This window comes from Anguilla anguilla, chromosome 3 (assembly GCF_013347855.1).
Source record: "Anguilla anguilla isolate fAngAng1 chromosome 3, fAngAng1.pri, whole genome shotgun sequence".
Taxonomy (NCBI): Eukaryota; Metazoa; Chordata; class Actinopteri; order Anguilliformes; family Anguillidae; genus Anguilla; species Anguilla anguilla.
In genome coordinates, this window is record NC_049203.1 from 31031801 (window position 1) to 31059623 (window position 27823).

The 27823-nt window shown below is 39.4% G+C and overlaps 1 protein-coding gene across 1 annotated transcript in view; it reads left to right on the top strand.

Annotated features, from left to right (window-relative positions):
• Positions 1-1033: 1033 nt before the first annotated feature.
• The window catches only part of LOC118222784 (myosin-IIIb-like), a 47455-nt gene continuing 20665 nt past the window's right edge, over positions 1034-27823 (top strand). The window contains exons 1-4 of the mRNA XM_035408626.1: positions 1034-1186; positions 4177-4311; positions 25548-25652; positions 25934-26033. Coding sequence (XP_035264517.1) covers positions 1040-1186; positions 4177-4311; positions 25548-25652; positions 25934-26033 — 487 coding nt within the window. The 5' untranslated portion in view covers positions 1034-1039. The remainder of the gene's footprint in view (positions 1187-4176; positions 4312-25547; positions 25653-25933; positions 26034-27823) is intronic.

A 27823-nucleotide genomic window follows, 5' to 3' on the forward strand; every position in this document is an offset into this window, starting at 1 on the left:
AAACCACCAATGAACACTCAGATCTTTTGAGGCTTCATTTTCCAAGTCTTACATTGAGACCTCATCTGGAAATTCTCTTCAAAATTTGCATAGAGAATTATTTTAAGTACATTAAATGGCCAAAGGTATGTGGACACCTGACATCAAACCAAAATTATGGGCATTAATATGGAGTTGGCCTATCCTTTGCTGGCTATAATAACTTCCACTCTTCTCTGAAGGCTTTATACTAGATGTTGGAGCTTTGTTGCAGGGATTTGCTTTCATTCAGCTAGAAGAGCATTAGTGAGGTCTGGCACTGATTAGGCGATTAGGCCTGGCTTGCAGTTGGCTTTCCAGTTTATCCCAATGGTGTTGGATAGGGTTGAGGTCAGGGCTGTATGCAGGCCAGTTAAGTTTGTCCGCATCGTTCTTGACAAAACTGTTTATATATGGACCTCACTGTGTGTCTGAGAGCATTGTCATGCTGAAACAGGAAAGGGCCTTCCTCAAACTGCTGGGTAAGCACATAATCATATAGAATGTGATTATATGCTGTAGCATTAAGATTTTCCTTCACTGGAACTAAGAGGCCTAGCCCAAACCATGAAAAACATGAAAAATGGTAATACTTATCATTACCGACCAAAATAAAAAAGTATATAATCAGTATTTGCAATATTAAGATAAAGTAGCTTACATGTACTTCATTGTGTTATGCCACATATTTTTTATTTGCTTTATTTTAACTTAGGTGAAGCAAAGCACTTGTGAACAAAGAGATTATATAATATCTTTTCTCCACAGACTGTTCACACATTATGATCAAGATGTTACTAATGTGCATTGTATTTGAGTAAGAGTGCTTTGATCAACTGTAAAACTTTACATTAGCTCTAGATGTTATATTTGTTTGTAGGTCACTAAATGATAACTAACTCAAACGTCTTACAAATTCTGCATTGCAGTGTGATTGTAGAGTAATTGGGTCATTCTCTTTGTGATGTCTTTCCCTGTGGTCAGGAGGTCACTGTATGGACTGTTCCCTTATAAATCCAGTATGATTGGACTTGAATCTCTGGCTGACCCATCAGGAGACTGGGATATCCTGGAGACCATTGGGAAGGGAACCTATGGGAAGGTCTACAAAGTATGCAACAAAAAGAATGGGAGTATTGCAGCTGTAAAAGTCCTTGACCCCATCAATGTAAGTCAACTGGAGCAGCTTGAACAAATATAGGGTGTAGTACAGTAGTACACAGATGTAGAAAAGTTTGGAGACAGAGTGAAGATTCCCCCTCACCATTGAGTTTCTTCGAAAGCACCTTCCCAGAACCTCTGATGGATCTTATTACAGTGAAAACACACTAATTGTAGTACACTAATTGAGTAAGAATTGACAACATGTAAATTTACACAGATTTTGTTTCCTTTAATCCTATCCTTACTGTCCCAGTCCTCAGGTCAGATCGAGTTAGCTCTTGCTATCCCTCTGTTTTCTCTCTCAATATTTTTTTCTCTCTCTTTCTTTCACCCTCTATGCTTTTCTGTGTCTCCCCTTTCAGTTTGTGTCACAGTGTCAGTATCACCAGCCTCTTTCACACATGGAACCTATAACATTGCCGGGTTCAGTTATCTGGGTTAGGTATTGGTTTTCCCCATTCATATATAGGTTTCCTATATGGAAAAATTCCATATCTAGCCTGTTCACACATGACATGACTGTGATGGACAGATTAGGTAAGGCAGGATGTCTATCTTCCAAAGCAACGCAGGACAAATGTTAATGTTCCATTAGTTTATTGATAAAAAAATATATTTTGATGAATAATGGTTTCGGCAGAGATGTAAATCCTACCAACACAACATAGTTGAATAGTGATAGTTCTAAGATAACTTATGGTAACATCTTTAGCCAGTCTAGCTCAGTTATATGATCCCAAATAGCTAACGTTAGATTAAAAATGAAAGTGTCATTTGTCAGTTTGAAATAAACACTTACTGTGGAGTTCTTTTCAGCAAAATGTCATGAAAAAAATTTGTTAGCCAAGTACCAGCTGGCTATATCTGCCACTGACATGTGACCTGCATAGACATAATGATAGACAGCTTGCTAGATAGGGTAAAAAAGCAACTGTGTGTGGATTTAACTTCACGCAGTCTTTATACATTGACTATTTTAAATCCACCTAACATTTGAAGATGCATTGAAAATGTCATCACAAAGTCATGTCAAGCAAGGACAGCCACTCTGTTTATTGCATCCCTTAAAGTTACAATCTCGAAGATTTCAGTTTCGTTCTCTATGGCGGTGCCAATGGCGAGAAGCAGTAATTGCAGGTGCGTTTTTGGACCTCACTTCCCATAGATCCAACCAGATCCAACCATTGTCGCCTGTGTGACGTCAGTCAGTTGGCACCTGGGCCACGTCAACTATAACACTTATTATTTACTGAATAAAAAATGGTTGTTATAAAAGTAATGTTATGTACATACTCATTCATTGTCTAACATTAGGCTAACTTAAACTGTCTTTACACTGCCGAGCCGGGTTAAAATGCTGTAGCAGATCTGGGGTAGAATTAGTGATGATCAATTTCCACACGTTCTTTATCCACCGTTTGCCCGGTGTGAACATCTTCACACTGCAGAGAAGAATTTGTGGTATTCGCTGTGGCTCGTGCAGTTATGTATCTCGTGCACAATAAACAGTCTTTTTCGTGAATGACTGTTGTGTAATATTTTTGAAACAACTGCCTTACAAAATGTTACCTCTGGTGTTTCTGGTTTTGCTAGCTAAACTCTTCGAGAATAAAGCTGAGCTGAGTGTTAAATTAGCAATCAGTACAAGACGAATAAAACAAAAACAAAGGAGATTTCATCAAAAAAGGGCATTAATGCTGAAGGAACATATGAGGATATATTCGCAATGAGAGGAAACGGTTTTAGAATGTTGCAGAGAAAACTGCAGCGGTGTGAACTGGTTAGTAGCAGAGCCGTTGCCTGCCCCTTTAGCATTGCATTGCATTCGAGAGACGGTTGGCGAGGTCGGTACCGGTCGGTAGCGTTAGCTAGCGTTTTTTCTAATTGTTAGCTGACATTAGATTGTGTTAATTACATCTTCGAGATTATTACTTTAAATAAATGTTCAAATTTCCCACACAAAATCGCACAATGTAGCTCCTTTATTTTCGATGTGAAAAGTCTCATATTTGTGCAAGAATTGTTGAAAGAACAGATTCAGTCAAATATTTATTAAAGAAATTGTACCAGAACAGTCTTGCATATAAATGCTGTAACCTCATGTGTCCTTTACCCGGGAACATTGCTGGTTCTGTTCACACTAGAGGTGTGGCAGTAGATTTCCACAAATCTTACCAGGTCCTGAATTGGCAAATTGGAGGAATGTCCTGTTCACATGTTGCCAATATGAAAAACAGAACATTTATGGGTTAAGATGCATGTGTGAAAGGGGTTACTGTGTTTCGTTCAGCTTGCCCCCAAGTCTCTCTGTGGTCCAGATTTTAATCCCTACTGTGCACTGTTTTGTTGATCAGATATAGCTATAGCACAGTGTCTGTGATTGCATCAGTCACTCAGTTCTTGTCCCCTACCCCACTCAACCCCCTACTACATTTTCTTGTGTATGTAGATGTAACCAGTCCACCTCACCTTACATCCAATGCTTATGTCTAACGCAGAACATAAGCATTAGGCATAAACATTCAGTATCCTTCAGAAACTGGGAAAAGAGCTACATAGCCTCTGTGTAAGATGTGCAAATGCTCACTGATAAATTGGTGTTTCAAGCTTCATCTGTACTTACTGTAGCATATAAAACTTCCTATACTGGACTGCAGAAGTAGCAGGTTTGAGCTATTTAGGTCTATAACCTACAATTGCTTTTAGGCCAAAAAACAATTTCCAAGTACAAACAGGTGAGTAAGGTTTGAATTGTTGATTTTACTTTCCTGGAGTGTGCATCTCAGAACTGTTGTGATTTCAAGAAGTTTCACATTATGTGAACACTAATGCTGTAATCTGTAGCATCAAGTAAATTTAAGTAGGTGTTATTTCTTCTTACACAATATTATGACGTCACACTGTTAGATTGATGTGTAAATATCATTTATCTGTATTGTGAAGTGCAGTGACCGCTGCCTAATCAATCTGTATGAAATATTTTCCCATTGATAGGATGTTGATGAGGAGATTGAAGCAGAGTACAATATCCTCAGATCTTTGTCCAATCACCCCAATGTAGTCAAGTTCTATGGCATGTTCTACAAAGTGGACAACTACTCTGGGGGACAACTCTGGTTGGTTCTGGAGGTGAGATCCTTCACCTTTGCACCGTTGTTGACTACACTGGGAGTCCTGTGCTGTGGTCTCTTTTACATGTGTCTGGCAGAGGAACAAATAAAACCTTGCTGTGCCACTTGTGCTCCGTTTTGTAAATGAGGTCTATTCAGTGTTTAGATATTTTTTATATATTTTTATATAATATTACAGTTTGACTCTGTCCTCCTCCCGCCCTCCATTTAATTACAGCTGTATGACTGCCATCAACAAGGCAACTTACATAACATTTTCGCCAAACAGTGATGGAGAGCCAGCTAATTTTAGAAATATGTGAATGTGACGCAGGCGGGATATCATCAACAAAATTTCCCTTCCACCAACAATGTTCTAACACTGGAAGAGGAGATAGCCACGGGAACTAATCAACTACTGTACACAAGGAGATGGACAGTGGTCAGGATTTCACAATTTATTAAGCTGAAAGGATAATTCCATTTTTGGTTAAAAAATACCTAGATGTGAATTCACGACACCAATCTGTGGGGCATTTCCATAGACATGAATATTTAACATGACAGGAAAGCATGCACTCTGCCAACCTAAGCTGTGAAGCAACCAAAAGTAAGCCTGTGCATGTATGTGCTTAGAGTGCAAAACATTGGAGGTCCCCATGAAAGTGAATTAGAACTACCAGAATTTTGAAGGCAAAATAAAACTTTGCTGATGGTATTTTAAAACTCTATTAACATTGTGTGTCATATGAAAAGCAGATTGTGGAAAATATGTTTCATTTTGTAGGCAAATCTGCAGTAGATAGATCATTTTAGATTTTTTTCCTTAATAAAGTATATGGAGTGCCAAGGCCTAGAAATTATACTGCCTGGAATGGTCTAACTGCTTTATAGCAAACATCACATTCAATTCGATCAGCTGAACTGGTCAAGGTTGGCTATCAATGCAATGGAATATCCCCCTTTGTGCCTTATTTCATTACATTGGACTGGATCATAAACTCTTTGACCACAAGTATGCTAAATCTGAGGGTGATATGCGGAACTACTAAAGATCTATGAAGCAGAAAGTAAGCAGTGTACCCTTAGTGTGTCCAAATCTATCCAAAATATCAAAATTGTGCATTGCTGTAAATCATTCATAATCACATATTTCACTACAAATGACTGTTTTGGCTCATGAAACTCACTTTTGCATAATTTTAAAGTGGAAATTACTCTTCATCAGGCTATGGGTCTAAGATATCTAGGATCAAAAACCTCTCCAAAAATGAAAAAAATTATTTTTGTCCTTTATAAAGCATATACATTTGCTCCGTTATTGATGCTTCAAGATGAAACATTGATATCACATATCAATGCAAAAACACTGTGACACACTATGGTACACATACCTAAATGTGTGATCATTCACACTTGTATGTTTTTCTGTACAGTTTGTAATCTTTTTACATGGAAATCGGACAACATTTTTACAAATGTTACTACTATGTTACTATGATGACTCCAAGGTAAATTCTATATTCATCTAGTACGTCTCAGAACAGAGTAAATTTGAATGAATATATACCATTCCCTTTCCATTCCACACTAACAGCTAGGGCTGTTAGTTAACCCCCTATACAAAATTGTTGAGTATTATTACAAAAAAATAGTTGTATGTAACAACCAATGCAACTATAGCAATATCAAAAATATGACACAACATAATTATTTAAATATTACGTATGAAATAACACGTACATGTTTGTATATATTCTAGCTAGACTTCATGCTTCCTCCTCTACTGACTTACTCCATAGAGAATTTGCTTTAACAGTGCTGGTGAGTTGGCAGTAAAATCCTCCAAAATCTGAAAGAAAAAACAGTTAAGCCTCAACAAATTCTTGTATATTACTGCATAATGTTATGGTTGAATGTGCAACGTTGTGCTGAAGCAACCACTCATGCAGAAATGCAAGGCTCACTCTCACTGTAATAAAATAAAATTCAAATTAAACATGTCATATACCATTGGAAAGCTTGTACTCTCCTCTACACAAAACAGTTATCAATCAAATCAGAAAAAACTGAAAGGAGTTACACCAGTGTAAATTGCAAATGTGGTTTTGTGCATGGGCATTGTAAATACCTTCCCTAGCTTTCTATTTCCATGTTTATTTCTCAGATTGTTGAAGACAATAAATGATCACTAAATCCTGAAAGGGTCATCTTTATGTGTAAAACCATTGGTAAAATTGTTAATTTATTCCACATTTTGGCCACAGATATTGATAGTAGACTGACAAGGTATAATTCTTCAAAAATTGTGTATCATCTACTAATACAGCTAGAACACAGAGTCTGTTGTTTCCACTCATAGTTTGGTTGCAGGCGCACCGAATACCTGAGTTGAGCAATCTTAGGATGCTGGCATCCTGGTCACTCAAAAGTTGGCCAGCTGAGACCAGCGTCGGGCTGAAAAGCTGTCTCTGGGTTTAACTGTCTTTTGTCTTTGTTATTTTACTGTAGTTCATTCCTTTTATTTATTGTTGTTTTTTTCCTGGAACCCGTGAGGGGGAAGGGTGAAGGTGTTCATTTAGATCTGGAATTGCCAGATCTCCCTCCCAGGGGTGTCACACTGGCATGTGGCATCCTTGTTATCACTGGTACTGTATACTTCCTTAAACATGTAGGTGTCTTATGATTCAGAAACCACACACACACACACTTACATGCCTCTACCAAAATTCCCATTCCCAGTCTTTTAATAAATCAATAAAGCAATGCAAGCAATACAGTTTGTTTTTGTAAAAACCCTAAACTCCGCCCTCTTCTTGATGTCCATTATTATTGCATTTTGTCATACTGAATGGTTTCATACCTTTTGAAAAAATGTAATATCAGAGAATCTGTGTAAACACAAAACACATTTTTAAAATTATTATTTAATGTATTTAATGAAAAATGTTTTCAAACACCCATATCACCCATGTGAAAAAGTAATTGCTCCCTCAGTTTCTCAGTCTACCAATTAAACAAATGTATTTGATTCAGCTGAATGAACACAGCTGGGCTTGATTACAGCCAGCCCTTTTGAATCTAGATCTCACTCTTACCATCAGAGTGAAGTAGTCACCACAAAGTTTCCACAAGCACATTATGCCACAATCAAAGGAAATTCCAGAAGAGATGAGAAAGAAATATATCAGTCTATAAAGGGTTACAAAGCTATATGTAAGGCTCTGGGACTCCACTGAGCCACAGTGAAACCCATATCTCCAAATTGAGAATGGTTGGAACAGTGGTGAATCTTCCCAGGAGTGGCCAGCCTGCCAAAATTTCTCCAAGGGTGCTGCGTCAACTCATTCAGGAAGTCACAAAAGATCCCAGAATAACATCTAAAGAACAGCACACCTCTCTAGCCTGTGGTGAGTGTTCATGACTCCCATAATAAGAAAGACTGGGGTGGAAAATGGAATTCATAGGAGAGTAGCAAGGCAGAAACCACTGAAAACAAAGAGAAACATCAGTGCTCATCTCACATTTACAAAAATGCACCTGGATGATCCCCAAGCTTTTTGGGATAATGTTCCATGGACAGATGAGTCGAAAGTGAAACTTTTTGGACGATACGGCTCTATTATGTCTGGGCGTTAAGCAAATACAGCATTTCACCGTAAGAAAATCATATCAACAGTCAAACATGTTGGTGGTAGCATGATGGTGTGGGGATGCTTTGCTGCCTTGGAACATGGACGACTTGCCATTATTGAAGGAATTCTGCTCTATACCAGAAAATTCTTAAGGAGAATGTCCAGTGATCTGTCTGTGACCTGAAGCTGAAGCGCTGGGTTATCCAGAAAGACAATGACCCAAGAGCAAGTCCACATCGGAATGGCAGCAAAGAAACAAAATGAAAGCTTTGGAGTGGCTTAGTCAAGGTCCTGACTTGAACTAGTAATGTAAACGATATGTCAATTTGTCAATTGTCAGTTGCAAGCACATACGTCAAATGTTAAATTAAATAATCAAAAATAGTTTTTTTTCTTCTTTTTTTTAAATTCTCAAACTGTTCAAAATAAAATATTCCCTAATGTGAGTGCGCCACTGTTCTAAATGAATAATAGAGGGGACAGGTGAGGCTTATTGTCATTTACTTTAATCACTGTCAGTTAAAAAGATAGCAAGCTTGGTTGAATTATTGCTACTAAAGGTGGTGCAACCAGTTATTATGTTTAAGGGGGAAATTACTTTTTCACTGGGTGATATGGATGTTTCATTAAATAAATTAAGTAATAATTTTAAAATGTGTTTTGTGTTTACTCGCATGCCTTTTGTCTGATATAGTTTTTTTTTCTTAAGATATTAAACCATTCACTGTGACAAAATGCAATAATAGAGGAAATAAGGAAGGGGGCAAAAACTTTTTCATGGCACTTTAAAATTGCAATATTTATTCATGATGACTTCAGATTATACAAGTCAAAAGTATTCTTCCAAATATGGCACAGAACATACTTTGGTAAATCCCCAGTCCTTGAAGCAGAGTTTAGGGTTGTAGAAAGACAAACTGTATTGCTGGCATTCTAGGATGGTTGAATCACAGTGCGATACCGGTTAGACAATAAGTCAATTTACAGAGAGGAATTCCTTTCTGATTGATTTATTGAAAGATTGGGAATGGGAATTTGGGTAGAATCATATAAGTGTGTGTGTGCGTGTGTGTGTGTGTGTGTGTGTGTGTGGTTTCTGAATCACAAAACACCCACATGATTATGGAAGTATACAGTACCAGTGATAACATGGATGCCACATGCCAGTGTGACACTCCTGGGAGGGAGATCCAGCAATTCCGGGAAACATCGTCCTTAGCCACATTGAAAAAGAGAGCACACTCACACCAACACAATATGAAATAAATTAATACCTTCACCCTTCCCCCTCACGGGTTAACAATTAACTAAAGGAATGAACTACAGTAAAATAACAAAGACAAAAGACAGCAAAAACTAAAATTACATTTTGTCTGAAGATCTGAAACCATTCGGTGTGAGAAATATGCAATATGCACGAAAAATACCTTTTCACAGCACTGTATGTGAGACAGGCCAAAAATTAAAAATCAGTTTGAATGACCCCACTGGTAGCATCCATGGAGGGTAATCACACTTTGTAGCACCAGTTATGGAATCAAAATATGAAATTAATGTAAATTCTCCAATCCTTGGTACTTACAAAACATGTTTGTACAGCTATGGTATGGAGGGTATGCACATGATGTCACAGTAAGTGGAAGTCACTGCAGTTACACCCACTGAGTGGCAGAAAGACTACTGAGTGGCAGCGTTAGCATTCAGCTTGAATGCCGCGAAAACACAAAAAACACATCTAAAATGGGAAAGAGCTGTTGTGCGATTGACTGTACAAATAGATTCAACAAGAAATCGGAGCTATCATTTTACAGACTGCCGAAAGAAAAGAGAAGCAAATGGATCACTGTAATTCGCAGAAACAACTGGAATCCAGGCACCGAAACGTGGATTTGCGGTTGTCATTTTGTGTCAGGTATGTTGGATTTTTTGGTAAAATCATAAGTTATGTACTGTATTGACTACTCATCAATTAAATATTTAGCATCTTTCATTTTTCATTTATTAAAAAACATGCATGATGATGAGCCCTGTGTTCTACAAACAAAGGGGGGATGGTAGTGTTAGCCAAGAATATAAATTAAGGTAGCCTATGATTTTACCCAAAAATCCAACATACCTGACACAAAATAACAACCGCAATAACAATCCACGTTTCGGTGCCTGGATTCCAGTTGTTTCTGCGAATTGCAGCGATCCATTTGCTTCTCTTTTCTTTAGCTTTCGGCAGTCTGTAAAAAGATAGCTCCAATTTCTTGTTGGATGTCCATGGACCACTGGTTCTTTGGTAAGTTCTTTGGTAAGGATCACTGTCGAATCCAACTGCCTTTAAGCAGATAATCGTTTGTTTTACTCCAGGTTTTGCAGTTTCATTTACTAAAGGCAGCCATGTCACAGCATGTTTTGCCACTCAGTCCGACTGAGGGGGCGTATTCCGGTGGGAAAGTGACGTCAATGCATACCCTCTATAATTAAACATTTTAACCCATTCCATTATTTTAACTTTTCTGAAATAATAAAATTCAGCAGAAAAAACTGGTAGAAAATGTCTTGGTGCTGCCCTTTAACGTTTGAAAAATGCTTTTTGCATTTTGCTCTGGCCTCGCCCCAATCATGATATTGGAGTACGTCTTTGGAGATACTACTATGTCATGGAAATGCCGATCATGATATGCAGCACAAAAAAATATTGCTGCTCACAAATTAGTCCATTTACTTTTTATTACAATGGAACACTGTTGTCACGTGATAGGCTAGATGGATTTCAGCCCAACGTTTTTCAAGCTAGAGAAACATGGCGGCCTGTTCATAAACTTTATAAAATAATTATTTAAAATATTTTTTCTAAAAACATTTGAGGCAAGAAATAGGTGATGTAATTGCCAAATCTTGATTCTTATTCTACAATGCGTAGTTTGACATTTTTATCCAAGATTCATGAGCCTGGAGCAACTACACTGTACAATTCATTTGTATATAGAATACTTCATGCAAATGAATGGACACACCTACTCTATCCACCCCAGGACACATTTTTCAAAAATGTGTTGTAGGCGGAGCCAAGCTGAAACTGTGAGTCCAATTAGTGTTGGGAAGGTAGATTTAAAAAAATGAATCAGCACATTTGAGTCAGTATGTCAAAGTGAATCGAACTTTTGAGTTTGTTTGTTTCATTTGTTATTTTCTCATACTTCAATAATTCATTAATAAATCACTCACTTTGCCGAATGTAATATTTACTTTTTATTCCTGCCATTCTGGCTCTAGCTCAAGTTATTCACTTGCAGCTCCCAGCAAAATGTTGGTGCTCACGACAATATATCCAATAGTTAGGAGTGACTGGATTTCTTTTCTCCCACTTAGATGCTACTAGACTAAGCTTAATCTTTTGAAACACGTGTGTTCTTTTACAAGCAAGGTAAACAGGTTCAGTCACCACAATGCAAAAACCTCTTTCCAACACAGCCAACTCTCACATGGTGTGAATTCACACTAAGTTCAATATATATCTAGACAGAAATTACTGCTAAGTACACTTTTACGACTATAATACTTTTATACACTGTTTAACATTATTAGCAACTTTAACAACATTTATTCTGCAATATCAGTCTTAAATTTACTAGGACTCTGGGAAAGTGGGTGTCGATAACTGGTGGCTATAGTATGAAACTTAAATGAAAGGCTATTGGCAGTGATGACTGATTAGTTCCCAGGTGTGCATAGTTGCATAAAAAGTTTGACGGCTGGTCTTGTTAAATGCCAATTTGCAAATTCCTCGGTATGTAAAATATATAGGCTATGTAGCCTACATTGGTGGTGTAAGCAACTGAAGTCCCAATAGGGGACCTAGCACCAAGTGTGCATAAGACCCCTATTGTTTTTGCTAGGATTATTTTTCTTGATTTTCTGCAATTTTCAATTTTTTAAAAAACAAAATTTTTTGTACTTCTAAAATGTTTGCCCGATTCTCTTGTACAGCATGTCTCTGTGTAAAATTGAGATGGAAATTTTGCTATTTCAAAAGATGGCCACTGGACTGTCATTTCAATTTAGACAAATATGGCTGACGTCCGAAATATGTGTATGCCCACAAATTTTAGCAAAATTGTGGTGATACTTCAGGGGACGATAGACAGCCAAATTGTGGACAAGCATACACAGGCTTGCAGTGTTATGGTACAATGTGGCCTGCAGGGGACGCTTTTTGCAAAATACTATTTTGCATAAGCTCCATAAGGCCAAATTCTTAGAAATTTCACAGGAACCCTCAGCTTCCCTCCAACAGTCCTGACTAGTATATCCCCCCTCTGTCCAAGATTCTTAAAGATAATCAAATATGAACATGCAAAAATTGTGGCAAATATATTTGACCACACCTCCTTTACATCTAGCCACTGTTCAAATTTTGGAAATATACAGATATGTAGATCATGTGTCTCATTTTGTGAACCTACCAAAGGTGACCACTTCTAAATTGCAATATTCACATCATTATTGCAGATGTGCCCTTGCATCCAATAAACACCTAATCTGGCATGGGATCTTTGGATAATGTTTTCTGTCCATGCCAAAGTATAAGTTGCTACGATCAATTTTGGCTGAACAACAATGCCTTTTCTGATAGAACTGAGTTCACATACAGACCACTGTGGCTTAGAGCTGCCCTCCTCCCCCCCCCCCCTGCACATTCACACTCTGACAGTAGCTGCAAGCAAGCCATAAAACCCCCCTCCTCCCCCACCCCCAACAAACACACACACAGCTGCATTGTGTAGTTCTTGAGCCTTAATATGTACCTACATTCTGTTTTCCACAAAGATAATGGCTTTGCAAATTGTTTCATCAATCATTTCAAGACAATACGTTGAACTTTTTCAGGTATAGAACATTCCTGACCCACGGAATATATCAAAACAACAATATTGCAATTTCTATATTCATTATGACTATGACATTTCATAAAACACTTCCATGTAAGGATGATATCCTTCAAAAAAAGTGATCTTTTTACACGGCAGTGTTTCATGCAATGTCATAGGCTAAAGAATATAGAAACGACAATGTTGTTACTTTGATGTATCCCAGGGGTCAGGGATGTTCTTTGTTTTTTTTTTTTACCTCAAAGTCATCTTATAGTCTTATAGTGCAGTAATTTGTGCTGTTACAGCATATGATGCGTGCTTTCCATCGAAATGAAATTGTTTCCCAGTTAACCTGCTTAATGTTAGCTGCTGGGAAATCATTTCATTCCCTTGGAAAATGTACATCGTATACTGTACAAGTTACAACACAAACTGTAAAATGACTTGCTTTCACTTTTTGCAGGTCAACATCAACACAAGCAGATAAACAGCACTATGCAAAAGGGCTATATAATCATTTCTCCATTGGGCAGCAGTTCATATTATGATCCTGACTGTACATGTGTTAAACCTTTCTGAATAAATGCATTACTCATAGCAACACAATCATAACTTTATTTCTATATCTCAAACCCATTTGCAGAAGGTAATTATTCTCAATCACTGTTGCCATAAGTCACAGTACATGTAGGCTATATTTACAGTGTATGCACAGACTGTAATGAACTGCATGTAGGACTCATGAGTAATTGTCTGTGTGTGCACATTTAGCGGTGCATGTGACATAACCAGCTGTAGTTGAACCCAGAATAGTATTTGTTTTAATCCATAGTCCAGCATGCTTTCCTTGCATTTAAAATTACATGAGCACTTCTGGATGAGAACACAACAGGCAGGAAGGCAAGGATGGGCAACACCAGGCAATCGGGGGGGGGGGGGGGGGGGGGGGCTGGGTGATTAGCAACCCAAAGGAGCATTCTTTCCCCAGAGTGGCAAATTAGCTGGTGCTCCAGCACAATTAGGACCTCATGTGTGTATGTGCCAGGTTGGGAGGAACAAAGGACTGGACCGTGTACACTGTGCGTGTCTCCCTCTCCCATTGCAGCATTCAGTGTATACCCACAGCACAACTGTGGTATGCAGCCAACTACATTGTTGCAAAACTTATATTCAGAAAGATAAAAATTGCACTCAATGCTCTGCGGTGCTTCATTGCTTGCAGCTATATTTTTATTGATTTTCCTATGTATTTATTTTAAATATTGTTTATTAGGGGTCCAAGTAGTGAAGCTGCAGGAACCACATTGTTTTTGTTCTTCTTTTTATTAGGGGGCCAAGCCCCAAGGGTGCATAGGACCCCTATTGTTTTTGCTAGAATTCTTCTTCTTCTGCTTCTCCCTACATTTTCACCCCTTTCCCATGCTCAAAATTTGGCAGACATGCTTGATAATGCTGCCAATTCATTATGCATGACACACATGCAACTGGAACTCTAGGTGGGACTAAAATTCCACCTGCCAAATGTCTACCGCCACATTTAGAAGAAATAATAACATAGAACCCCTCATGTCCACCGTACTGATTTTCCTTCATTAAAATTTATTTGAAAAACAATTTTCTTTTTTTAACTTTTTCATATTACTCCAAGAATGTTTGCCTGATTCTCACCACATTTGGCATGGTTGATCTAAAGCATGTCCCTGTGTTAAATTGTGAAAGGAAATTTTTATATCGTAAAAGATGTCCAAAGGACTGTAATTTCAGTATAGACAAAAATTTCTGACCATGCCCAAAATACATGTTTGGCCACAAACTTACCAATTTTGACAATATGATAGATCGCAATATTGCAGATGGCCACACACAGCCTCACAGTGGTATAGCGCAATACGGCTTGTAGGGGGTGCCTTTTGTAACATACTCATTTGCATAGGCTTCATAAGGCCAAATTGTATGCAATGTTACCAGTAACCTCAGAAAACTTCCCACCAGCTGTCCTGAGAGGTACGTTCCCCTAAATGCAAAATTCTTAAATATAAATTTAAATCCAGCCGCTGTTTTATAAATATAAATTTTATAAATATACAACTTGTGAAAGAACCAGTGTATCTCGCATTTTGTGCACCTCCCACCCAAGGTGGCGCTACAGCACCACTTCAGAATTGCAATATTCAAATCATTATTGCACATGTGGCCTTATATCCAATGAACTCCTAATTTGGTATGCATGATATTTGGATAGGTTTGCAGTCCATGACAAAGCAGAAGTTGCTACAATACATTTTGGCAGAACAACAGTAACATTTCTCATAGAACTTAGTTCAAATACACAGACTGCATCCCTTCTTTGTTAGCCCCCTCTCCTCCCCCACATTGATACTCTGATGGCAGCTGCTTGCAGGCCATACAGGCTCCTCCCCCCACTTCCACCTCACATGCAGCTGCAGTGTGCAGTTTCACAGCTTTAACATATAGCTATATTATGTTTTCTACTGATACAATGGCATTGCAGTTTCATCCCTGACCCCTGGAATACATCAAAACAACAAAATTGGCATTGCTATATTCATTACATTATGACATTTCAGAAAACACTTCCATGTAAAGATGATCAGGTTTTTAAAGGCATTCTATGATTTCCCAGCAGCTAACTACATTCCTCCTGGTTAACTGGCAAACAATTGAATTTTCATGGAAAGTATGCATCATATGCTGCAATCGCACAACTTACTGGAAAAACTGTAAGATGACTTGCTTCCACTTTCTATGCAGATTCTTTTTTGTTAACATGAACAGATATCATCCAGAAGGACTACATCATGAAACATCTCCCATCAGGACAGTACTGTTTGGGCAGCGGTTCATATTATGGTCCTGATTATAAATGTGTAAAAACTTTACTGAATAAGCTATCATAGCATCACTATCACAATGTCATCTTAAACCAACCTGTGGAAGGGAATTATTCTCAATAATCAGCATCACTGTAAGTTGGACTAAATGCAGACTAGAGCTACAGTGCATGCAGAAGCACTGTAACCAAGTGCAGCGACTGACACTGTACATGAATTTACGAGTGTGTGTTGCTTAACCAACTTTGTTTGAACCCAGGGATCATATCACTTATAATCGAAAGCCTATATTTCTCATTTTGGGGTAGCATGTTTTACCTGAATTTCACATTACATGACCACTTGTAGCTGAGAACAGAACGGGCACTAAGGCAAGGATGTGCAGAAGACAACCTGGGAAAAAAATCAACAACTCAAAGGGGTACTTTTGCAGAGGGGCAAATGACCTGTTGCTCCACCAAAACGAGGGCTGTATGTGTGCATGTGCCAGACTGGGAAGAGAAAAAGGACTAAACCTTTTGCACTTGTAAACACCTCACAGCTAGACCAATGAGGGTTTGTAGCTGGAGGGGAAGGCACCGCGTGTTTTCCTTTTGCTGGTGTGAGTCAAAACGGAGATGATGTTAGTTAGTTTTCATCTGTTCGCAAGAACAGGGGACAATTAGAATTAAGAATGCACTGGTTCCGTTGCCACGGGTTAGATATGAAGGAGTTGCTTCATATCCCGCTTAAAACTGGCCTGAAACGGATCAGTAGCATTCTGGTTACTCTCCGTTTGTAAACGGGGCTATGCTGTCATCAGAGATATATCTGATCTGTCGCCGGACTGTAAATATTCCAATGAGAGCATCAGAATATTCACATATGCGCGGAACAACATACCAGATATATCCCTGACCACAGCAAGGAAGCGTAACGGTTATTATGTTTTACTCTCGTGCTAAATCTGACTCCATTTTATATGAAAAATTTAAAATTAGGGTTTAACTATACGTGGAACTTGGGAGTGGTTACACTCGACTCTATCTTGTGCCATCATTCCTCAATATATGCTCCCGGGCTTTAGCATTATTGTTAAATCTCAGTTCGGCGAGGAATCCAGAGGGTAGGAGGCTGACCACCATAATACATGCCTTCCATGCCTGGCTTACATGGATAGGTCATCGACAGTTATGAGCCCAGGACGGTGCGTATCTATCGGGCTCCTTCAGGCGAATTTGACAAGAACCGGCGTATTACGCCCATGGGTTCTCTTAAGCCAAAACACCAGAACCAATACCACCAATCCCTTAACAGGCAGATCGTGGTCACCTATCTAACTTGAAGACCCCACTAAAGACGTTTTACTGTACTAGACCCCTGATCAGGAGGCCCCCGTCCGAACTGCCCCCCTGAGTATTTAAACGGAATTTCGGCTGAAAAGAAGATAAAATGGATTAGAGTCATGAAGACCATGCAAGTTAAAAATAAGAATTTATTGAACAGGCAGGTAGGTTATTATCTTCAATTTCCAAAATCAATTATAAAGGTTAAAAACAGAAATGCAGAGTAAAAGAGTTCTTACCAGCCTGTTTAGCTACACACAGAACATCGAGTATGCGCAGTGCGGGAAGTCGATTGCGATCTTCCTCGACAGGATTGTCTCCCTTCCTTTTAGGCCAAATCCCGCGTTTGATCTAGGCGGCTTTACCATAAATTAACCTGGCCGAATCATAAATCTCAAATTTCGGCCCCCACCATTTGGGGCTGCTGTTAAAACAATCAGTGGGGAAATCGAGAAAAGGAGATGATTACCAGAGAGGACATTCCATTGTGTTAGTTTTTTCCTGAGTTGCTGAAACTAGGTTTTTTCAAATTCTATTTGGTATGAAACATATTTCATTCAATGGCTTGAACCATGGAGAAAATGTACATACCAAACATGCCAAGTGGATGTAATATTATGGTGCAGTTGTCATGAAAATACCCTTTTGTTTAACCATTGTACATGCAATCAATGTTATTATTACATAATGCATAATACAATAATACAATGAAAACATGTGCATGGTTTGTAAGGTTTTCCGGGATTTGTAAATAAGATATACAGATGGTTTATAGATGGTTTATAGTCCAGATCCAGAAAAGAAATACAAAGTGTAATGTCCGAGGGGCCCAAATGAGGGCACTGTGGTACTGTCCCGTGCAGTGGCCCCCACCAGGTGCCGGTCGTTTCACCCTTTACGACCCCAAAACACCCACACCCACAACCACAGACAAGGAGACTAGTTCCCCTTATCTTGGTTGTGTCCAGGTGGTAACATTCCAGAGAACCAAATGGCCTGCCCATTCAGAGGAAATCCGAGTGACTGATTGTTTTACCACCAGGCTCTCGGGTCCTTTGAATTACACGCTGCGTCCCAGCATGCTGGCTCGGTCAAATGTCAACCTTTTCTGGATCCCAGTTTGACTTCCCTCTTACAGCTCCCCCCTCTGGCCCAATGGGGGACACTTCAGAACGTCCTCCCAAGGGGTCATGGACACTTCCCCCAAATGGTTAGTGCCGGAGGTCCAGGGTCATGGGGCTGATGGTGAGAATAACTGGGAAGGCTGATCTCAAGGGGTGTGGGGTTTGAGGTGTGTATGGTAGGGAGCGGATCAGATGTTGCAGTGAAGATGGGAACTTTTGCGCTCCAGATGCCCTGTTGCACGAAGTCCATTCCATCAGTCGGGGCCCGCCGTGTTCTTAAGCACAGGAAAACTCACAAGACAGCTGACAGTGACGTAGGAACTTTGTACCAGGAGGTGTCCTCTCGATTGAATCTATCGAAGCAAAGTCTTGGAGAAGCTGTACTTAAGGTTGATATCCACGGGGCTGTGCAGAGGTTGAACCTTAACACATTTGGTGGGATTATGGGGAGAGAGGTTTGTGAGATATTGCATATATGGCTGAGGTATTTGGGAGTTTCATGACAACTGCATTATGTGGTAAATATGAGGTTTTGTCCTTCTCATGGTAATCTCCTTTGTAATTTTGGAGAAACTGGATTGGGGAAAATTAAAAAGAAAGGAGACAAACTTATTGCATTTGGTGTGGAAGGTTATAAAAATGATTACAATTATTATTATTATACTTTTTTTTTTTTTTTTTTTTTTTCCATATCAGTAAACAATTCTGTAGCATATATTTTGTAGGCTAAATCACGCTTGACAGTATGGGTTCAATTTGGAAAATGGATTGCAGATGGAGAGAAACGCCAGCGTTTCCGCCCAAATTGCTTTGATGACCTTGACATAGTTATTAGTGGGGGTTAGAAACCAGTGGCCACCTGATTTTTACCCATGTTGAGTAATGAGAGGGTTTAAATATTGTCTGAATATGGGAAATTTAGTTAATGACCATTGAAAAGCCTGTAATATATTAGGCTTTGCGTTCACTATACTGGTGGAATTTTGATTGGCAAATCTGCCTATGTAATTAGGGATTAAATCATATCAAGCAGTGATTATAGCCATACAGAGGTGTTATCATGTGTGCTACCATGCATCACATCTGCTGACAGGTGTTTCAACTGTTACAACATACAGGTGTCATTTAAAAATCATTGTAGAAAAACCCGTATCCGATATGTTAATCTAGGAATGGAGAATAATTACAATGAGAATGGAGAGAAAAAATAAAGGAAAACGCAAAAAGCATAGTTTAAGGCATATAAGATACAGAATATTCGGAGGTTGTAGCATCCCTAAGTTTGTAACAGATATATTTTAAAAGAAATGTGAACATTGTTATTAATATTAACAGAGATATCATACATATTAAAAAAATTTCACATACTTCTAAAATATTTTTCCAGAAGGGACCTAAAAACCCCCCTACCCATGAGGTGTCATCTTGGTCATGCATTCCTGAAATCTGTTTACGTAGGTGATCCATATCCTCAATCAGCTGTTTTAAATTGTCCTTTGGATTCACTACGTCGGAACAGCATTCAGGACCGATAATTGTGCAGGTGCCTCCTTGGGAGGAAAGGATATAATCTAATGCTACCCGATTTTGCAGAATCATTAGCCTATGCGACGACAATGCCAAAGAAACATTTCCCAGTGCCATAGCCGTGTCATTGGCCAACTGTTCTACATAATGGGATAGCATGCGTACCTGGTCCAGGGCCTGTATTACTCCATAATTAGGTATAAGAGCTCCTAGGGCTCGTGACCAAAATGTTTGTGTGCAGGTAAAATCATGGATGCAACGGGGATTATCATTTTCACTCCCCATGGAAAGGAGTGAGATGGGGGATTGACTGGGCCTATGAGCTGGACGCATGGCGGGGTACATATATACTAAGGAACAAGTTCCGGTGAATTGAGCCGGCAACTCAGGCCACACAGTTGTACCACATAACCAATGTGTTCCTGGTGGAGCTGGAATGCGGCAGAATTTATTTAATTCAAGTAATAGTACCCAACCATTGTCTTCATTGACACAGTCGTCGGGGGAGTCATGAGAGGAAAGGGGTGTAGAATATTGCCGGGTCATAAGATGTCGATGGGGTCCAGAGCTATGGTACAGTTTGTTTCCGTTTATGGTGTAAATATTTTGGCAATTTGTTGTGGGAATCACCCCCATTGGTGAGGATGCTCCGTTTTGTTCTAAGCACCATGTAAACATGGTTGGGACAAGGATGTCGGATATATTAAAAGAAGGTAAATGAACTTGATCACAAGTTAAACCTGGTATACAACACTGAGTGAGAGAAGGAAGAGTTAAATTATGACAAGGGGATACACTTACAGAACTTTTGACATTGAGTTTCAAAAGTGCACATGTATCGCATTGTGAAATTGGGTGTGCCACCCAGGGAATACCAGTACCGACGCTCACTGAATGTGGCACACAAACACTTTGATTGGGAAATAACAAGGAACGTGTGTAATCAAACATGGTTTGGAATACATTAGCTCTAGGGTTAAATTGTGGAGGTTGTAGGATCGTCGGGTGAAGTGTAGGGGGTGTTGGTGATTCTAGCGGGGAATCCTGTCTACCATTGGTGAGGGATAGACAGGACACATAGCAAACCATTCTTAACAGCCAGCCCATGGTGAGAGGGGGAGTTCTCATAAGGTGTTTCTTCCTCCCGGCCCCTCCAATGGTAGTTGACGCAGGCACCCTGGACAGCAGACACACTTAGGAAGAAACCTTGGCAGCCGTAGGTAGATAGCGAATTCCGCTCACTCACACCGCAGAAAGTTGATGACAATGATGATCACGTCGGGGTCACCACTTGTAAACACCTCACAGCTAGACCAATGAGGGTTTGTAGCTGGAGGGGAAGGCACCGCGTGTTTTCCTTTTGCTGGTGTGAGTCAAAACGGAGATGATGTTAGTTAGTTTTCATCTGTTCGCAAGAACAGGGCACAATTAGAATTAAGAATGCACTGGTTCCGTTGCCACGGGTTAGATATGAAGGAGTTGCTTCATATCCCGCTTAAAACTGGCCTGAAACGGATCAGTAGCATTCTGGTTACTCTCCGTTTGTAAACGGGGCTATGCTGTCATCAGAGATATATCTGATCTGTCGCCGGACTGTAAATATTCCAATGAGAGCATCAGAATATTCACATATGCGCGGAACAACATACCAGATATATCCCTGACCACAGCAAGGAAGCGTAACGGTTATTATGTTTTACTCTCGTGCTAAATCTGACTCCATTTTATATGAAAAATTTAAAATTAGGGTTTAACTATACGTGGAACTTGGGAGTGGTTACACTCGACTCTATCTTGTGCCATCATTCCTCAATATATGCTCCCGGGCTTTAGCATTATTGTTAAATCTCAGTTCGGCGAGGAATCCAGAGGGTAGGAGGCTGACCACCATAATACATGCCTTCCATGCCTGGCTTACATGGATAGGTCATCGACAGTTATGAGCCCAGGACGGTGCGTATCTATCGGGCTCCTTCAGGCGAATTTGACAAGAACCGGCGTATTACGCCCATGGGTTCTCTTAAGCCAAAACACCAGAACCAATACCACCAATCCCTTAACAGGCAGATCGTGGTCACCTATCTAACTTGAAGACCCCACTAAAGACGTTTTACTGTACTAGACCCCTGATCAGGAGGCCCCCGTCCGAACTGCCCCCCTGAGTATTTAAACGGAATTTCGGCTGAAAAGAAGATAAAATGGATTAGAGTCATGAAGACCATGCAAGTTAAAAATAAGAATTTATTGAACAGGCAGGTAGGTTATTATCTTCAATTTCCAAAATCAATTATAAAGGTTAAAAACAGAAATGCAGAGTAAAAGAGTTCTTACCAGCCTGTTTAGCTACACACAGAACATCGAGTATGCGCAGTGCGGGAAGTCGATTGCGATCTTCCTCGACAGGATTGTCTCCCTTCCTTTTAGGCCAAATCCCGCGTTTGATCTAGGCGGCTTTACCATAAATTAACCTGGCCGAATCATAAATCTCAAATTTCGGCCCCCACCATTTGGGGCTGCTGTTAAAACAATCAGTGGGGAAATCGAGAAAAGGAGATGATTACCAGAGAGGACATTCCATTGTGTTAGTTTTTTCCTGAGTTGCTGAAACTAGGTTTTTTCAAATTCTATTTGGTATGAAACATATTTCATTCAATGGCTTGAACCATGGAGAAAATGTACATACCAAACATGCCAAGTGGATGTAATATTATGGTGCAGTTGTCATGAAAATACCCTTTTGTTTAACCATTGTACATGCAATCAATGTTATTATTACATAATGCATAATACAATAATACAATGAAAACATGTGCATGGTTTGTAAGGTTTTCCGGGATTTGTAAATAAGATATACAGATGGTTTATAGATGGTTTATAGTCCAGATCCAGAAAAGAAATACAAAGTGTAATGTCCGAGGGGCCCAAATGAGGGCACTGTGGTACTGTCCCGTGCAGTGGCCCCCACCAGGTGCCGGTCGTTTCACCCTTTACGACCCCAAAACACCCACACCCACAACCACAGACAAGGAGACTAGTTCCCCTTATCTTGGTTGTGTCCAGGTGGTAACATTCCAGAGAACCAAATGGCCTGCCCATTCAGAGGAAATCCGAGTGACTGATTGTTTTACCACCAGGCTCTCGGGTCCTTTGAATTACACGCTGCGTCCCAGCATGCTGGCTCGGTCAAATGTCAACCTTTTCTGGATCCCAGTTTGACTTCCCTCTTACACACTGCTTGTCTCCCTCTCCCATTGAAACATGCAGTGCACCCCAGCAACACAACTGTGATATGTTGTTGCAAAACTTTTGTTTATATTTTTGCAGACATTTCAAATAGATACAAATTGCGCTCAATACTCTGTGGTTCATCCTTTGTGCTTGCCCCCCCAAATTTCTGCTTGCAGCTATATTTAACTTTGAATTCACTAGCAGTGTTTTAGGCACTCTTCAAATAAGCCATCATTTTAATAATAATCATTTCATGAGGCTAATTGATGGTTCATTTGGTTGTTATTGTTCTAGTGTATGGTTGGGCCCCACAGTCTATTATGAAATGCAGACTGTGGCATTGGTAAACAAAAAATAATATTATTGGGCCAATGAAATGCGATGTCCTAGATTTTCTGCTGTTTTAAATTTTTTGTAAAACACAAAAAAAATCTTCTTTTCATGAACCATCCATCCTGTTAATGTCAGATCCATCTTTGTATTAGTCCCTAACTAAATTGTGAAGCAACAATTGGCTGAAAAAATGGCTGAATGGTGAGCCAATCAACTTTACCCTTATTAGGTGTGTCCATTAAAATTACTGTAATCAATTCCAGACATGTTCGTCAGCCTTGAAACACATTCTGAAATCAAAGGGCATGTCATTCTGAATTTGAACAGTGTTGATAGCTTGAAAAACATGGGCGCTATAAAGCCATTGTCCCATCTGAAAAAATACTCAGTAAATGCAGGAAAATCTTATTCTCATGCAGCATAAGTCTGATCAACCTGCCATTTGGCACATGAACACTATGTTGAACTGTCTAACTAAATTGCGAGCAAGTTTAAAGTTGGCGAAATGACAGGCAAGCATATTTCAGTATATGAAAATTAGTATACAATTCTAAGCCTGATTCTTGGTCTGATTAATTCCAATATTTATTTTCTGCCTTGAAAAATGTTCTGAATCGAAGGTCACATTTTTCTAAACAGGGCAACACTTGACTTGTGTCAATAGCATGAACCACATGGTTGCCAGCAGGGTTTTAATATTTTGCATTCTCTGGTGTTATGGGGTGTTCGGTTTTGTGGCTTTCTGGGCTTAAATAGAAGTATAAATCCATGACAGTGCATGGCGTTGTTAGATGGACATAGTTGACTAGCAAGATGTCAAAACTTGAATGCTGTTGATTGCATGAAAGGGAATACTCAGCACAAGGTGGCAGCCTAGGCTAATCTAGTTGGAGTGAGTAATCAGTGAAGAAATTGTTACTTCTTCATTTGTAGTTGTTCATTGAACAGTATTTAAATTTAGTGCCTCTGACACAAATGTGTGGAATTGCACCACATGTTTGTGTCGTTATAAATTTTGGACTACACATTTTGCTACACAGGAACTCGAGAAACACCCCTTGCATTGCCATTCCTTGCATAGAGTATGTTACAGTATGTTAAGTCGGAACATTAGATTAGACAATAGCCTATAACTAATGTATTAAAAGTGAACAAATAAAATATTATAGAGTTGTCAAAAATTGTGCCTTGTAGGGCCATACAGTGATAATGTTTATTTATGTGGATTTTTATACATTTTATCTTTATTAGTCTATTTGAATGTTAAAGCTTTCCTCTGCTTTGGGCTGCAGTATCATCAGGAACTTGTGTGCTAATTGTCTTATGCATTCAAAATATTCATGCAATCTTAAATGACTTGCTTTTGCTATACATTAAAGAGCCTTGTGTGAGTCCCTCTTCAGCACTGAGGAAGGTTTAATGAGAATAATAGCTGTTTCACATCAGTGGCATTGCCCATCAGGTGCAAGGTACTGGCTTCCTTTTTGGCAGGCACAGTGTAGACTACAGGCAGTATAGAGATGTGTTTTATTGTCGGACATCTAATCCCACATTGGCCTGCTGTGATATGCTTAAGAGGTACTGAAAGATTGACCTACACAGTAAAATGTCCAGTGTTAATTCAACTATCAACAGATAACATTTGGTCCCACATTCCAGAGTTTAATTAACACTGGACATATTACTGTGTACCTTCTGTTACTTGACTGCTCTTTGAGTGAACTAGCACTGTGTTTTCAGAATTCCTTTTTTGGACCTTGGGTTCTCCAATTTATTTGGGGAAATACAGTACAGTCAGATCACATCTACATGACTGTGAATAGTCTTGGGGAAACTAAATGTAAAGGTTATAGTTAAAGAAATAGAGGATGTAGTAAGGTGCTGGGTCACACTTTCAGAGGCTTATGGCATTTCCTGTCTTTTTTCTGTTTTGATGTTAACTGACAGGTGACATGCAGGACCACAGGTGTGGCCTATGGCTTTGTGCACACTCATTTTGCAACTGGGAGTAATATCTGCCATCTGCTCCATGATATCTGATCTACACAGGCCTGATTATCAGGAGCTCATAGACAAAGGAAATGGATATGTTATCTGTCAAACCTGTTAAACATGTCCTTTTATATCAAAAAGTACAGATGGACCTCCTGAGTAATGGCCAGAATCAGATCAGAATATATCTCAAGGAAAAAGTTTATGTCAAGATTACTTGCCATTACAGCATAACACAGGCAGTTTGTGGTGCATATCTACTATGAGGGCAAATATTGTTGGAAAAGCTGGGGTGGTATACAGACACTGATATGTAGGGCAGTGTAATAGAGCTATGAGAAATGGAATAGTCACTCTCATTTCTTTGTGACATACAGCTGTGCAACGGAGGCTCAGTTACTGATCTCATCAAAGGCTTGCTCATGCGAGACTTGCGTCTGGAAGAAGCTGTTATCTCATACATCTTGTATGGCGCCCTCTTGGTAAGATGTCTATCACGAAAGCTTCTAATGACAGATACATCTCCCTTCTCATATATGCCTGTGCGTGTGTTGCATATACGTATGCTGGGGATTTATTTTCGTTGGGGATTCATAGACTCACAGCACAAACAAAATGTTGGGGGTATAGACGAAGTAGTAGACAGCTGTGTCTGTAATACTCATGCTGATTGCACTAATCACACACTGTAATAACAGGGTAATTGATTCAAAATCATCTTCGTCTTTATCTCGCTCTCCACCTTGTCTTTTTTCTTAACCAGGGCCTCCAGCATTTGCACAACAACAGAATCATCCATCGTGATGTCAAAGGAAACAACATCCTTCTCACAACAGAAGGGGGAGTCAAGCTCGTTGACTTTGGTAATGACTGCCTTCCATTTATTTTCCCTTGAGCCAGGCGGTTTGGTCAAAGTCAGGCAATTTGTTGCCTATTCAGAAAGCAAAGAGTGATTTGAGGTGGTCACATGGAGCTCTGTGTGTGCTTTGTTACACCCTTTATGGGTCCTCATTTAACAGATGGGGCACCTTAGGAGTTTGACAGTTAATCCATTTTTACCCCCTACAAGAGAAATCTCTTGTAAAATTGCAACCAAATGACAGAGGAATATTGGAATCAGGGAATCAATTTACTGTATGTTGCATCCATGTTCCCTGTCCCATATAACATCTTTACATTTCATGGACCATAGCTTAACTCAAGGCTATTATTGCTGATTTAAATTTCATTATATGATCCTTTGCATATAAAAAGGAATGCTGTTCTGGCAAATGACTTTGACTAGCCTGGAGGATGTTTATATCATTTGTGTAAAAAAATGGTGGACTCCTGGTGTTAAAAAGTATTGACCCCACTTAATTTAAAATTATTATTAATTTAAATTATTCTTGGTAATTGGTAAGTTGACATGCATTATTCAAATTTTTTTAAATAACCTTCTGTATATATATATATATATCAGAGAAGGCTGGTCCATAGAGGCAGAGGAGGTTGCTCCTCCTCTATTTTTGAGAGGCAAGAGGGAGATCAAAATATAAAAAAGAGTAATTGGTTGAAATAAACCATTACCAAATCTCAGTATCATTTATAAAATATTTTTTATCTCTTCTTTGGAAAGAATCCATTATTGAAATTCTGATTAAAATGCTTCAACAGCGACACCTGCAGGGCAGGCAAGAGAGGAAAGGGCAGTCTGTGTGAAGTGGTGGTGGGGGGCAAAGGAGGACGGGATCTCTTTATCAATTTAATGTACTCCATTTTGTTTCATGCTAATCTGTTATTGGCCAAAACACGTAAAATTATGCTCCAAGGGAGGACGTCCTCCCTAACCAATCAACAACCAGAATACAATATTGACATCACGTTGGTCCAATGATAATTTCATCTTCAATTCTCTACCAATGTATTGTATTATAACCTGCAAATTGCAACTACTAACACATCACTAAAAAATTACATTTTATTTAAGCCTTTTCAACCAGAGGAGGCTGGTCCATAGAGGCAGAGGAGGTTGTCCAAATTTTCTTTTTTCAGATTTACGTTTCCCTTTTTTATCGAACAGTAGCTACCCTAGCCTACTTGCGTTAGCCAACGCAACAGTTAGCTTGTCGTAGCAGCCCTGACGGAATGAGCTAACGGCGAGAATGGATTTTGAGGAGTGGTGCTGCTATGGCTAACGAGGCAATTAACGGCAGCGTGAGTGAGAAGGTCACAGAGAGCCATGGATGCAGACACAGAGAGTGGGATGGGGAAGAACATCTTGTGGATTATTTGTTGTCACAGCCATTACACAGTTTGGATTACCCAGCAGGTGAGGATCAAGACTGCTGGACGACCAGCTCCACAGATAACCATGATCAAAAATGCTACTTCTATTGACACCATGAGGTTCATTCCCATCCACAGCCCACAGTGATTAGATGTCTTTCCCTCTCGTTCACCTGGCCCCTTTTTTATATTCATCCTTTGTGTTGTAATATGATATGTAAGCCTCCGGGCTGTCCCGTTATTGGAAAATAATGTAGTCTACTTCAGGGCTGGTTAAGCAACCCTACATTATTTTCCAATAATAGGACATCCCGTCATGGTTTATTCCACTTATACAACGGGTTACCAACAATGACTATACATGGTTACTTTTATATTTATTGAT